General features: G+C 43.5%; 1 protein-coding gene across 2 annotated transcripts; it reads left to right on the top strand.

The window, feature by feature from the left end:
• The first annotated feature begins 889 nt into the window (after positions 1-889).
• On the top strand, positions 890-13,868 carry tmem144a (transmembrane protein 144a). Of its 2 annotated transcripts, XR_004575514.1 has the most exons (13): positions 890-1,050; positions 1,131-1,289; positions 3,024-3,146; positions 3,433-3,532; positions 5,015-5,095; positions 8,965-9,049; positions 9,169-9,245; positions 9,775-9,893; positions 10,854-10,973; positions 11,275-11,372; positions 11,795-11,848; positions 11,960-13,576; positions 13,731-13,868. XR_004575514.1 is itself a non-coding variant. In XM_010866591.5 (12 exons), exons 1-12 carry the CDS (start codon positions 957-959, stop codon positions 12,041-12,043), a joined length of 1,194 nt encoding a protein of 397 aa, XP_010864893.2. In that variant the 5' UTR covers positions 890-956; the 3' UTR covers positions 12,044-13,618. The 2 variants fall into 2 exon arrangements, 1 of the variants encoding a protein (XP_010864893.2); XM_010866591.5 differs by lacking the exon at positions 13,731-13,868 and having other exon boundaries at positions 11,960-13,618.
• The last annotated feature ends 1,376 nt before the right edge of the window (positions 13,869-15,244 follow it).

Raw genomic sequence — 15,244 nt, 5'->3', positions numbered from 1 at the left:
GTATAAATTGTAGTCAATCCAGCACTCAAAAAATTTCGAACCAATGGAGAAGCATCATCCACAGCCTGGAACGGGATTGCTGGAACAGAATTATCTGGAAAGTAGGGGCACACTCCAAAAATTATAAATTAGATTAGATTCAACTTAATTTTCATTGAACCGTGCAAGTACAGTACAACGAAATTCAGTTTTTATGTATAACCAGAAGTGCAGGGGACAAAACTTTTTTTCCTGAAAACATCCTACCTAGTGCAACTTCAAACACTTTTTGAAAAATGACGGTGACATGTGATTCACCGTTGTCACGTGATTCAAGCTATGTTTACAGTCAGGTGATGCAGACGGAAGTGTATCCTTATCAAATTTGTCTGCAGTTAGCTGGCGTCATTCTGGCAACATCAGAGATTCCGTAGCAACAATAAGACTTCCGGTTTTCGGATTTTGCCTTCAAAATAGAAGTCCGCGGTAAAACGCGATTTTAATAATATTAAATATATCGATTTTGACACTTTGCTTAGTGTATACTGTAAAAATGTATTGTAGGAAATGTTCAGGAGAGTGGGTAGAATAATTATATGCAAAGAAATCAAGGGGCACTGTGTATTTGCAATTGTTGCTGGTGTTTTTCTCCACCCATCCTAGATCATATTGGCCACAATGTAACTCAATGGATATGAATTCCATATTACCCTTGCAACGTGTTTTAACACCCACTTTTTATCGAAATTACTATTAAATATGATAATATTTGAATTGTTGTCAATGTTTTGAGAGGTATATGTTCTCAAACAATTAATAAACTCAATTTATCTCAGTTTTGGTCTCTTTTATTTTGAAAAATTCCAGATTTTCGTGAACTGGAAGTGTTTCTTTAATGTTGCTCACAAGACGCTGATGTTTTAGAGCCGGGCTGAGAAGTACGGTCGTGTAGTTAATGTACCGATTGTTCTTCAGTCATGTTTGTGGGGATCTTGTGTGTGCTTCTTGCAACGCTATATGCAGAGGTGGTACAATGCGATGGGGAGGTCAACATGAATATGAACTTACCAGGTAGGTATCAACAGATCCATACGTCGGTCTGAGATGTGTGCTACCGTGTCTGAGACGAGTTTGGCCGTGTGTTTTTGCAGGTGAAGACATTAGACGACTTGGACGGTTTTCGTTCCAACTTGTGGCTAATACCTCATCCAACGGCACAGAGTTGACATATGGTTTTGTCTCCTGTGGAGTGGCGGTTCTGTTCTATGGTTCTAACTTCGTCCCGGTAAAGAAAATATCCACCGGAGACGGTAAGATCTGTCCCAGACAACGAGCATTACTGCAGCCTTCCGCTAGGACTAGACAGCCTCTTTAAAATCCATAACGTAATTTTGTTATTTAAACAAATTGAACGGTTCATATTATCTAAAATCAAGGTATTTCGACAGTGACGCGTACTGGTTTTTGGGTCTATTTCAGCACCATTTTAGGGTGCCGAAGTACTTAGATCTTTGGCTTCACAGGTGTGTGTTTCTTCAACAGGGTTGTTCTTCCAGTGGGTGTTGTGTATTCAGAGTAGGGGAGTAACGGATTACAAGTAAAAAATAGTAACTGTAATCGGTTACGTTACCAATAAAATAATTGTAATCGAATTACAGATAATTTAGAAAAAAAATTTTTACTTTTGGATTACTTCAATTGAAAAATTATAATAATTATTATAATTATGACATGTTGTATGTTTGAGTTTATTGTATTTTATTAAAACATCGTTATTTGAACCAAAATACGAATAGCGCGCCTCAGTTGTGTGTGTGATCATCATGTACGCAAAGGTGGACGCGCATAACCAGTTTAGTGACCGAGGGAAGCGCTAGTTAAAATTTCTCCGGTGTTTGTTGGAGTATATATTTTCGATAATATTAGCCGATTCATATAAAATGTTTTTTTGTTATCTACTCGACGAATAATTCTCAGAACAATGATAGGCAATATAGGCGTACCTGGTGTTATATCTTTTTCAAGTTTCAAGGTTTATTTGTCAAATGCACTGAACAACAAAGCCAGGAATTGTTTAATAGATTAGGCAACTGTTTGTTAGATAGCTGGCGCTGCCTTCAAGATAAAACATTATATGGAATTTACCACGACATTTGAGGAGAAAAGGTGTGTTGGGAAGCATTCTGCCAAAGGATGATTATTTGCATTTGACGCGGCAACATCAACTCCGTCCATACAGGCAGGCCATGTGAATCTGATGCTTTGCATCTCGGAAAATTGTGTTAATTGGTTATCATTGGCTGCTGACGTTATTTACTTTAAACTAAGAGTGCATGTTTGTAATCACTTTATTTATTTCATTTGCGTTTTGAATATCACTGGTGGCCATAATAATCGCTGGTGATGTTCGTGTGGGTAAATCTTATTTCTATGCGGGTGTTCACGATTGCAAACGTGCATTGGCATGCCGGGGGTTTCTGCAGCATTTTGCCAATGTTGGTTGTGAAACAAATTATCAGACTACTGCAAATTTTGTTTATGCGCGAATAGCTACGGATAACTTAATTTTTATTTCCAACAATGTCAATACCCTTTTCGAGTAATTGCCATTTATTTTTCAACAATGTTTTGAAGCAATTAAAAACTTGAATAAAACACAAACAACAGAACAGGCTTAAGCATTATTCGATTTTGGGTAATGTTCAAATAAAAAGTCAGATTCTGGAAGATCGAAGTTTATTGGATTAATTGGAATGACTGAATATCTAACAGACCTTTAGCCCTTAATGTAGAGGTGTAGCCCAATCATATTGAAGTAAAAAGCAATGGTTTAGAAACCCATTTCCAAAGGCACTGTAGCCTACACAACCCATAAGGTAAAATGCAAATTCCGGTTTTGGCCAGCTATGTAAACTCTAACATTGATTGATCCCGCAAAAGGTGTTCAGTTGGTTATAGGCTCATTTTATTTATTTTATTTACAGGGCTGTTCTTCAGTGGGTGTTGTGTATTGCAGTGTAACATGATGTGTGTTTCTTCAACAGGGCTGTTCTTCCAGTGGGTGTTGTGCGCTGCTGTATGGAGTGTTTCTCTGGTGGTGAACATTATTCTGGGCTCACCAACCTTTTGGCCTCTCGCCATGCTTGGGGGTGCCATCTGGGCTACAGGTCAACACACACACTGACATGCTGGTGGGGGCATCTGGGCTACAGGTCAACACACACATTGACATAGATGGGACCAACATTCTGTCCCTGCAGAACTAGAATAGTAGCCCATAAGGTACACCTGGCCCACATTTATCTGAAAGTTACAAAATTGATGTTTTATTGTCACAATTTAATAAAGGTTTAGTGGTGTGAGTTGACCCCCCCCCTCCACACACACACACACACACACACACCAACATCTTAACCTACCTGGTTTTCAGTGTGTGTGGATATCTTTTTCTAGGTAACATCACGGTGGTCCCCATTGTGAAAACCATCGGTCTGGGCTTGGGCCTCCTCATCTGGGCCTCCTTTAACCTTCTAATGGGCTGGGCTAGCTCCAGGTATACGCACAGCAATATGAAAATACAGCTGCAGTGTATTAGATGGGGTATGTTGTGTTGTATACAGAAAACATTAGATTGGATATAGATGGAGTTAATACTATAAAATAAAAACCATGATTGACAGGTTATGACTTTAAAGTTACAGGGCCGGAGCATCAGCTAACAGGAAGTTACAGGGCTGGAGCATCAGCTAACAGGAAGTTACAGGGTCGGACCATCAGCAAACAGGAAGTTGCAGGGCCAGACCATCAGCAAACAGGAAGTTACAGGGCCAGACCATCAGCAAACAGGAAGTTACAGGGCCAGACCATCATGCAACTGCAAATTACAGGGCCAGACCATCAGCAAACAGGAAGTTACAGGGCCAGACCATCAGCAAAGAGGACGTTACAGGTCCTGACCATCAGTTAACAGGAAGTTACAGGGCCGGAGCATCATGCTACTGGAAGTTGCAGGGCCAGACCATCAGCAAACAGGAAGTTGCAGGGCCAGACCATCAGCAAACAGGGCTAGTATACTTGGATATTGAGCACCCTAATGGTCTGACAAAATATTTTTTGTCTCTTCACCACACTGATATACCAGTGCTGAAACCACTCTTACAATGTCTCAGATGGTATGTTATTTCTTTGATATGGTTTGGTATGACAATTGACATAGCCCAAAGGTTTGTAGGGCTTACCATGCCAACTTCTGAAAACCTCTCATAGGTCTTCAACCCTCTCCTGGGGACCCCCAAGCCATCTCACAGTTTACTTTTTGCCCTGAACTAGCTCACCAGATTAAACAGGTAAGGGCTTGTTTAATAGTTAAAAAGTTGATTCAGGTGTGGTAGCTCTGGGATACAGCTAATCGATGGAATGGCTGTGGGGTTGAAGACCTATGGTCTAGAAGTTTATTAGATAACTTTATTATCATTGAACAGTACAACCAATTGCAGTTAGCATCTAAACAGAAGGGCAAATAGAAAATGGCATAACATTTTAAAACGTCCTTATCAGACTAAAGCAGTGATGGATGTGCAATGAAGACAAATGCAAGAACAAATGGCAATTCTAAATGTGCATGAAGGCAAATTGAATGTAGCATGTGCAACTGGATTGCAGGGATAGCAGCAGTGAGGTTCCAGAGGTAGATGTGTACATGTAGCAACTGAAAAAGTCTTCCTTACAGAGTCCAATAGTACAAGGAGAGTAGTGACATGTTTATTCTGTGGATGTTTCTGAGGGTCTAGATCGTTATGATATGTTTATTCTGTGGATGTTTCTGAGGATCTAGATCGTTATGATATGTTTATTCTGTAGAAGTTGCTGATTGTTTTGAGGGTTAGGTGGCATGATCCTTCCTGAAATCCAAAAGCTACTCTTTTGTTTATCATACATGACTTCATTGTGCCAACGACTGATGTAAAAAGTGCTTTTTAAAAGGCATTTGAATGACTGATGTCACACCCCTCCTCATGTGTTTGTTTGTCTATAGGTTTGGATGGTTTGGGATTGATGCAGAAGAAGTTTCTAACCCAACACTCAATTACTGTGGAGCTGGACTTTGTCTGCTCAGGTAATTAACATGTTTTTTCTTTCAGTAGTTTCTAACCTTTGCGTCAGCACCTATTTCAGGACCAGTTTACTCATTTGTGGCTTGTGGCAGGATGCAGTTGTTTGGTGATATTTTCTCTGCCTTGACATGTAGCAGAATAACCGTAAAAGGATGACTGAATATGAGACAGTACCTATGAAAAGTGGTCCAAGGAAGGAAAAGCGGTGAACCGGCGACAGGGTCATGGGCGGCCAAGGCTTATTGATGCATCTGGGGATCGAAGGCTGGCCCGTGTGGTCTGATCCAACAGACGAGCTACTGTAGCTCAAATTGCAAACAAGTTAATGCTGGTACTTATAGAAATGTGTCAGAACACACAGTGCATTGCAGTTTGTTGCTTATGGGGCTGCATAGCCACAGACCAGTCAGGGTGCCCATGCTGACCCCTGTCCACTGCCGAAAGGGCCTACAATGGGCACGTGAGCATCAGAACCAGACCATGGAGCAATGGAAGAAGGTGGCCTGGTCTGATGAATCATGTTTTCTTTTAAATCACGTGGATGGTCGGGTGCATGCGTGTTGCTTACCTAGAGAACACATCAAAATCAATCAATCAATCAAAATGTATTTATAAAGCGCTTTTTACAACAGCAGTTGCCACAAAGTGCTTTACAGAGACACCCGGCCTTAAACCCCAAGGAGCAAACAACAGTAGTGTTGAATTTCAGTGGCTAGGAAAAACTTTTAGAAAGAAACCTAGAGAGGACCCAGGCTCAGAGGGGTGACCAGTCCTCTTCTGGCTGTGCCGGGTGAGATATTAAGAGTCCAATTGGAATAATAAATACATTTCTCTGGGCTAAATCCAGAGTATATTTGATTTTAGACTAGGTCAGAAGTATGACCAGGTGGACAAGGACAGGAACAGCAACGGTCCCCCCAAACCAGGTAATCCGCAGGTGTGGACCAGGACCTCATCTCCTTCTAAAATTTAAAATTGGAGGAAACTGAGAAAAGTTAGTAGTACATCCCTCATGTCCCCCAGCACAATAATATAGCAGCGTAACACCTTGGAAACTGAGACGGGGGGGTCCGGTGACACTGTGGCCCTACCTGGGGGAGGCCACAGTGTCACATGGCACCAGGATGCACTTAAGAAGCCCTCCTGTTCTCTACTCCTTACCTGTATTAACTACACCTGTTCGAACCCGTTATCTGTATAAAAGACACCTGTCCACACACTCAATCCAACAGACTCCAACCTCTCCACAATGGCCAAGACCAGAGAGCTGTGTAACGACATCAGGGATAAAACTGTAGACCTGCACAAGGCTGGGATGGGCTACAGGACAATAGGCAAGCAGCTTGGTGAGAAGGCAACAACTGTTGGCGCAATTATTAGAAAATGGAAGAAGTTCAAGATGACGGTCAATCTCCCTTGGTCTGGGGCTCCATGCAAGATCTCACCTTGTGGGGCATCAAGGATCATGAGGAAGGTAAGGGATCAGCCCAGAACTACAGGGCAGGACCTGGACAATGACCTGAAGAGAGCTGGGACCACAGTCTAAAAAAAAATACATTAGTAACACACTACGCCGTCATGGATTAAAATCCTGCAGAGCACCCTGCTCAAGCCAATGCATGTCCAGGCCCATCTGAAGTTTGCCAATGACCATCTGGATGATCAAGTTGAGGAATGGGAGAAGGTCATATGATCTGATGAGACAAAAATAGAGCTTTTTGGTCTAAACTCCACTCGCCGTGTTTGGAGGAAGAAGAAGGATGAGTACAACCCCAAGAACACCATCCCAACCGTGAGGCATGGAGTTGGAAACATGATTCTTTGGGGATGCTTTTCTGCAAAGGAGACAGGACGACTGCACCGTATTGAGGGGAGGATGGATGAGGATGAGGCCATGTATCACGAGATCTTGGCCAACAACCTCCTTCCCTCAGTAAGAGCATTGAAGATGGGTTGTGGCTGGGTCTTCCAGCATGGAAACGACCCGAAACACACAGCCAGGGCAACTAAGGAGTAGCTCCGTAAGAAGCATCTCAAGGTCCTGGAGTGGCCTAGCCAATCTCCAGACCTGAACTCAATACATTTTGGAGGGAGCTGAAAGTCTGTATTGCCCAGCGACAGCCCCGAAACCTGAAGGATCTGGAGAAGGTATAGGTGTATGGAGGAGTGGGCCAAAATCCCTGCTGCAGTGTGTGCAAACCTGGTCAAGAACTACAGGAAACATTTGATCTCTCTAATTGCAAACAAAGGTTTCGATACCAAATATTAAGTTCTGCTTTTCTGATGCATCAAATACTTATGTCATGCAATAAAATGCAAATTACTTAAGTCATACAATTGTTTTATATTCCGTCACTCACAGTTGAAGAGTACCTATGATAAAAAATTGACTTCTACATACTTTGTAAGTGGGAAAACCTGCAAAATCAGCAGTGTATCAAATACTTGTTCACCCCACTGTATATAGGTTGTGTGACTTGGATGTTTTCATTCATCTACTACAATGAAACCTACATTTAGAAGCTCCTGCTCGTCAGCTTGCTAGACACTAACAAAACGAGGCCCTCCATCTTTGCGATACTGGTTATGAAGATGCGGAGGATTGATTGTGATGTTTTTATAGATTGATTGTGATGTTTTTATAGATTGATTGTGATGTTTGCGTTAAGGTACTGTATGGTAATTTTATGCCATGCCTGGTGTGAACAAGGCTTTACTTGTGCAGCTGGGCTCCACATTACCTAGGCAGCTAATACACATTGGATAGCTACAGTTTATCTGAGTAGTTTCCATTGGTCTGAAGGTATTTCTTGATGTTGTCCCTGGCTTATTATGCACTAGTACATTGGATGAGTTTGGCTGTGTAGTTGTTCTGTAAGAATTGACAAAATAGTTTGAGTACCAGGGGTTGGAACCGGTTCAAGTTACAGAAACAGAATTGGAAGAAAAAGCGACTTCTAGTGGTACGACCCACAAAATGTCATCAGTAAACAACAAACTATTTTTATAGCTGTTATATCTGCATTGATCGTAGTGGTTATTAGCTATCAAAAACCAGGAACTATGTAAATACATCTCTAGAAAAAGTTAAGAGACCACTACGAAGCATCTGGGGATGGTTCAGCATGGCTGGAATCGGGCAGATTTGTCTTTGTGAAGGACGGATGAATTAAGCCAAGTACAAAGATATCCTGGAAGAACACCTTCTGCTCTGACAATATTCCCCAATTGGTTTTTCCAGCAAGACAATGCTCCATGCTACTCAGCCAGGTCAATCAAGGTGTGGATGGAGGACCACCAGATCAAGACTGTCATGGCCAGCCCAATCTCCAGACCTGAACCCCATTGAAAACCCCATTGAAAGCCATCAAACAAAGCTGAGCTAATTTTATTTTTGTGCCAGGAGTGGCATGAAGTCACCCAACAGCAGTGTGACAGACTGGTGGAGAGCATGCCAAGACACATGAAAGCTGTGATTATAAATCAGGGTTATTCCACCAAATATTGATTTCTGAACTCTTCCTAAGTTAAAACATAAGTATTTTGTTGTTGAAAAATGAATATGAATTTGTTTTCTTTGTATTTTTTTAGGTCTGAAACAATGCATCTCTTTTTGGTTATTTTGACTAGTTGTTGTTTTCTACAAATAAATACTCAATTCCAATTTATATTTGCAATTTGTTTATAGAATAAAACAAAAATGTTAATTTTACTCAAACTCATACCTATGAATAGTAAAACCAGAGAAACTGATAATTTTGCAGTGGTCTCTTAATTTTTTCCAGAGCTTTATATAATTTGTTGGATGATGTCACCTGTTGTCTGACTTTCATTAACATGTGTGGGTGTGTCTGTGTTTGTTCTCCCGCAGTGCTGTAATCTTCTTCTTCGTGAAGAGTGATGTTCACAGTCAGTCCCCCAGTACAGAAGAACAGCAGCCATTACTCATAGACCGTGTGAGACATACTTACCCACACCACTACACCCAGCACAGCACATTACACACACACCACCCACATCTACCACACACTAATCATGTGTGTGTGTGTGTGTGTGTGTGTGTGTGTGTGTATAGAGTGTTAATGCAGATGGTGTGAACTGGTCAGATGACTCCTGGGTGGACACTCTAAGACCAAAGACCAAACGAGTGGTGTAAGTATCTCCACTTAACATCTGACTTTATTGCTATTAGCTTTATTTTTTATTTTTTTTTATTAATTCTACTTCTCTCTCCCCTCTCCCTGCCCCCATCCCCCTCACTCCCCCTGTCCCTCCCTCCCCATCCCTCTCCCTGTCCCCGTCCCCCTCACTCCCCCTGTCCCTCCCCATCCCTCTCCCTGCCCCCGTCCCCCTCACTCCCCCTGTCCCTCCCTCCCCATCCCTCTCCCTGTCCCCGTCCCCCTCACTCCCCCTGTCCCTCCCCATCCCTCTCCCTGCCCCCGTCCCCCTCCCTCCCCCATCCCTCTCCCTGCCCCCGTCCCCCTCACTCCCCCATCCCTCTCCCTGCCCCCGTCCCCCTCACTCCCCCTGTCCCTCCCTCCCTGTCCCTCTCCCTGCCCCTGTCCCCCTCACTCCCCCTGTCCCTCCCTCCCTGTCCCTCTCCCTGCCCCCGTCACTCCCTGCCTCTCTCCCCCTGTCCCTCCCTCTCTCCCTCCCTCTCTCCCCCTATCCCTCTCTTCAGTGGTTCTCTATTAGCAGTGTTTGCTGGTTTGTTGTATGGTTCCTCCTTTGTTCCAGTTCTCTACATCAAGAACCATGCAGCACATCGTGACAGTCCCTTTTCTGGGGCCAGCCAGTTTGGTAAACATCCTTGCCCACTCTTGATAATTTGACACAACCTAATCTGCATGCTCATAGTGAAAGAACGATTAAACAAATGTTTTCAAATACCAAAATAAAGGCAATGGCTGCACATTGGTCATTCTCAACACTCTGTAGATGTAGTGTACAATCTGTTTTATCTAGTATCTCTAGATGTAGATCACAACCTCTGTTTCGTTTAGTATCTCTTTCATGTGTGTGTGCTGGTGTGGTTACACGTGGTCTGCGGTTGTGAGGCCGGTTGAATGTACTGCCAAATTCTCTGAAACGCCTTTGGAGACGGCGTATGTAAGAGAAATTAACATTCAATTCATGGGCAACAGCTCTGGTGGACATTCCTAAGTCAGTATGCCAATTGCACGCTCCCTCAAAACTTACGACATCTGTGGTATTGTGCTATGTGATGGAACTGCACATTTTAGAGTGGCCTTTTATTGTGGCCAGTCTAAGGCACATCTGTGCAATAATCATGCTGTCTAATCAGCATCTTGATAAGCCACACCTGTGAGGTGGATGGATTATCTCAGCAAAGGAGAAGTGCTCACTAACACAGATTTAGACAGATTTGTGAACATTATTTGAGAGAAATAGGCCTTTTGTGTCCATAGAGAGTCTTAGATCTTTGAGTTCAGCTCATGATAAATGGGGGCAAAAACAAAAGTGTTGCATTTGTAATTTTGTTCAGTGTAGTATCTCTGGGGTGTAGACTACATGTTTTACTTAGTATCTCAGGGGTGTAGATTACAACATATTTTACTTAGTAACTCTGGGGTGTAGATTACAACATGATTTACTTAATATCTCAGGGGTGTAGATTGAAACGTGTTTAATTAGTATCTCGGGGTGTAGACTAAAACTACATTACCCATCTGTCCTTGTTGGCAGGATAGCTGCAGGATTTCATCTGGTGTTATTTTTTCCCCTCTCTTTTGTGCTTAGATTTGGACTATGTGTTTGCTCAGTTCAGTGGGATCTTCTTGACCAGTACTGTCTACTTCCTGATCTATTGTTCAGCAATGAAGAACTCCCCTAGAGTGTATCCTCGAGCAATATTACCTGGTACACACACACACACACACACCAACCCCTACTTACCTACCTAGGAGCCAGACAGTATGATGAACTGAACCCCTGTTGGTCAACCTACAGTGTGATAAACTGAACCCCTGTTGGTCAACCTACAGTGTGATAAACTGAACCCCTGTTGGTCTAGGCTGGTGGGGGATGGCCAACAGGGAATTAAAGATGCCATGGTGATGAAAGCCTATTTAGCTCCATGCTGTCTTATGTAATGGGAACCTGCTGATGGTGATATGGTGATCGCATGCATCTGTGTGTGTGTGTGTGTCTGCATTTCCAGGCTTCGTGTCAGGAGTGATGTGGGGTGTTGCTACGTGCTGCTGGTTTCTTGCCAACACCTTCCTGAGTGCTGTGGTTAGTTTCCCCATTATAACCACGGTGAGGATAATACTACACTGCCTACTGAGCAACATCTCTCTCACTAACTAGTTTACAATGTCAGAATCATAGTCATGTGACTGTTGTGAAGGCCTATAAACACCATTAATCTTTAATGCAGCCTTTTGGAGACTTCCTACCTTTTTTTGGGTGGGTGGTTGGGGGGGGGGCGCTAATAAGCAAAAGTTATCAAAATGAGGTCTTTGAGAATTGCAATTTAGTTAATCATTAAGTCTTTGAAAGTGTTTGAATTTGATTTGCCAATGTCTGTACAAAACCCTGCCTACCTGACTGCTCAGGTCCATTTTGTCTTTAAGGAGGTTAAAGTAGGTGTCTGTGTCTTTAAGGGTTTTGTGTCTTTAGTAGGTGTCCATTTGTGTGTCTTTAATGAGGTTGAAGTAGGTGTCCGTTTGTGTATGTAGGGTCCTGGTGTAATTGCAGCTCTGTGGGGTGTGGTCGTCTTTAAGGAGGTTAAAGTAGGTGTCCGTTTTGTTTCAAAGGCACAACTGCCATGACCATTACCAATAACAAAACCAACGATTACAGAAATTAGACTAAATAATAACCTTCCTCTCCTCTGTATTCAGGGATGGCTAAACTTCCTTATCTTGGCTGTAGCCTTCTCACTGGTCCTGGCTGGAGCCATGCTAACTGCGTGGTCTAAGGTTTAAAACACACACACACTAAAGTGTGCTGACTTCATTCCATCAGTTGACAACTCAGGGACCCATGTTGATGAGGGTGATGAAGATTTGTTTACGATACTCTGATAAGGAACCTGGATGAGGATTGACCAGGATGATTTTGAGGGTGATAAGGAACCTGGATGAGGATTGACCAGGATGATTTTGAGGGTGATAAGGAACCTTTCCTTACTCCAATAAGGAACGTTCTTACCTGTTAACTGAAGCACTTTCATCACCAATTTCTATTGAAAACATCTTTAGTTAGCTAGTCTTTAATGTGTTTCAGTATAATCTTTTAATATTTCATCATTATTTGGGGTGTATTGAAGAAATAATGTTGGACTCAAAGGGATTCTCTCCTTGTTTTTATATAGTATGTATTACACTGTATAATAAGATGAGCTGTAACAGAACACTATGGAGTTCTGGAATGTGATGTAACAACATGTCAAATGCAGTATAATAAATAATAAAAATAATATAATGAAGTGTTATATATTATGCAACATTTTCTATTAATGGGGAAAAGAGGCTACATTTAGGCTTTCACCACATTGTGCTGGAAAATGTAATAGCTTTTTATACAATGCAGGTGTTTCTGCATCCAGCTGTTGATTATGGTTTTGACAATTCAGTGCATGAGCAGTTAGATCATTGACCAGGTCTCTATTTGAGCAATAAATATTTTTTTAAAGGCCAAAAGGGGACAAGGGGGGACAACAGGTGGAGGATAATAGAGGTGTACTGGACGCACATACCAGTTTTACTTACTCAAACATTCTGTGGGCAGAAAGAAATTGATTGGTTTTATAGACAGGGGACGTGGCAGTGTAGTGTCCACATCTATAGATGGTGGACGTGGCAGTGTAGTGTCCACATCTGTAGATGGTGGACGTGGCAGTGTAGTGTCCACATCTATATATGGTGGACGTGGCAGTGTAGTGTCCACATCCGTGGCAGGTGGACGTGGCAGTGTAGTGCCCACATCTATATATGGTGGACGTGGCAGTGTAGTGGCCACATTTATAGGTGGACGTGGCAGTGTAGTGGCCACATTTATAGGTGGACGTGGCAGTGTAGTGGCCACATCTATAGGTGGACGTGGCAGTGTAGTGCCCACATCTATATATGGTGGACGTGGCAGTGTAGTGTCCACATCCGTAGCAGGTGGACGTGGCAGTGTAGTGCCCACATCTATATATGGTGGACGTGGCAGTGTAGTGTCCACATCTGTAGATGGTGGACGTGGCAGTGTAGTGTCCACATCTATATATGGTGGACGTGGCAGTGTAGTGTCCACATCCGTGGCAGGTGGACGTGGCAGTGTAGTGCCCACATCTATATATGGTGGACGTGGCAGTGTAGTGGCCACATTTATAGGTGGACGTGGCAGTGTAGTGGCCACATTTATAGGTGGACGTGGCAGTGTAGTGGCCACATCTATAGGTGGACGTGGCAGTGTAGTGCCCACATCTATATATGGTGGACGTGGCAGTGTAGTGTCCACATCCGTAGCAGGTGGACGTGGCAGTGTAGTGCCCACATCTATATATGGTGGACGTGGCAGGACGTGGCAGTGTAGTGCCCACATCTATATATGGTGGACGTGGCAGTGTAGTGGCCACATCTGTAGACGGTGGATGTGGCAGTGTAGTGGCCACATCCGTAGCAGGTGGACGTGGCAGTGTAGTGCCCACATCTATATATGGTGGACGTGGCAGTGTAGTGTCCACATCCGTAGCAGGTGGACGTGGCAGTGTAGTGCCCACATCTATATATGGTGGACGTGGCAGTGTAGTGCCCACATCTATATATGGTGGACGTGGCAGTGTAGTGTCCACATCCGTAGCAGGTGGACGTGGCAGTGTAATGCCCACATCTATATATGGTGGACGTGGCAGTGTAGTGTCCACATCCGTAGCAGGTGGACGTGGCAGTGTAGTGCCCACATCTATATATGGTGGACGTGGCAGTGTAGTGGCCACATCTGTAGACGGTGGATGTGGCAGTGTAGTGGCCACATCCGTAGCAGGTGGACGTGGCAGTGTAGTGCCCACATCTATATATGGTGGACGTGGCAGTGTAGTGTCCACATCTGTAGATGGTGGATGTGGCAGTGTAGTGCCCACATCTATATATGGTGGACGTGGCAGTGTAGTGGCCACATCTGTAGACGGTGGATGTGGCAGTGTAGTGGCCACATTTATAGGTGGACGTGGCAGTGTAGTGGCCACATTTATAGGTGGACGTGGCAGTGTAGTGGCCACATCTATAGGTTGACGTGGCAGTGTAGTGGCCACATCTATAGGTGGACGTGGCAGTGTAGTGGCCACATCTATATACAGTGGACGTGGCAGTGTATTACCTACATCTATAGCCGGTGGACGTGGCAGTGTAGTGTGTTGGAGAAGTTTCTGAAGCCTGATGCATTCTTACTAAGTAAAGGACTGAGTCCCACTGTTTAGATAGGTAGAGGAATGTGTGAGATCTGGTATTTGCATAGGGGGCATCTATTGTCTGTCCAGATGCAGATCAATGGGTTTTAGGACAGGATAGAAGATACACAACAGGGGGAGTAAGGTCAGTTGGCCCCTTTGGATAAACACAACAGTAAACATTATGGCAGGAAGGATAAGGTGGGGGAAGATAGCATTTGACTTGTGTGATAGAACAAAGGGAGTGTGTTTGATTGACATGAGACAGATGGCAGCATCTTACCACACCCCTTTTTCTATGTAATAAATACTGTCGAAATGATGTTTTATTTAGAGACTATTCACTGTTACTTTGTAACCTGCGTATTCTCTCCTTGCAAGTAAATTAAAATTGATTTCTCCTGTCTTACCTACCATTTTCATAGAACTATTTGGACTTTAGAAATTGCCATCACAAGTGGCAGTGGCAGTGTAGTGGACACATCTGTAGCCGGTGGACGTGGCTGTGTAGTGGCCACATCTGTAGACGGTGGATGTGGCAGTGTAGTGGCCACATTTATAGGTGGACGTGGCAGTGTAGTGGCCACATTTATAGGTGGACGTGGCAGTGTAGTGGCCACATCTATAGGTTGACGTGGCAGTGTAGTGGCCACATCTATAGGTGGACGTGGCAGTGTAGTGGCCACATCTATATACAGTGGACGTGGCAGTGTATTACCTACATCTATAGCCGGTGGACGTGGCAGTGTAG

The sequence above is a fragment of the Esox lucius genome, chromosome 25 (assembly GCF_011004845.1).
Source record: "Esox lucius isolate fEsoLuc1 chromosome 25, fEsoLuc1.pri, whole genome shotgun sequence".
In the NCBI taxonomy this organism is placed as follows: Eukaryota; Metazoa; Chordata; class Actinopteri; order Esociformes; family Esocidae; genus Esox; species Esox lucius.
This window is presented reverse-complemented; position numbering and strand designations above follow the sequence as displayed.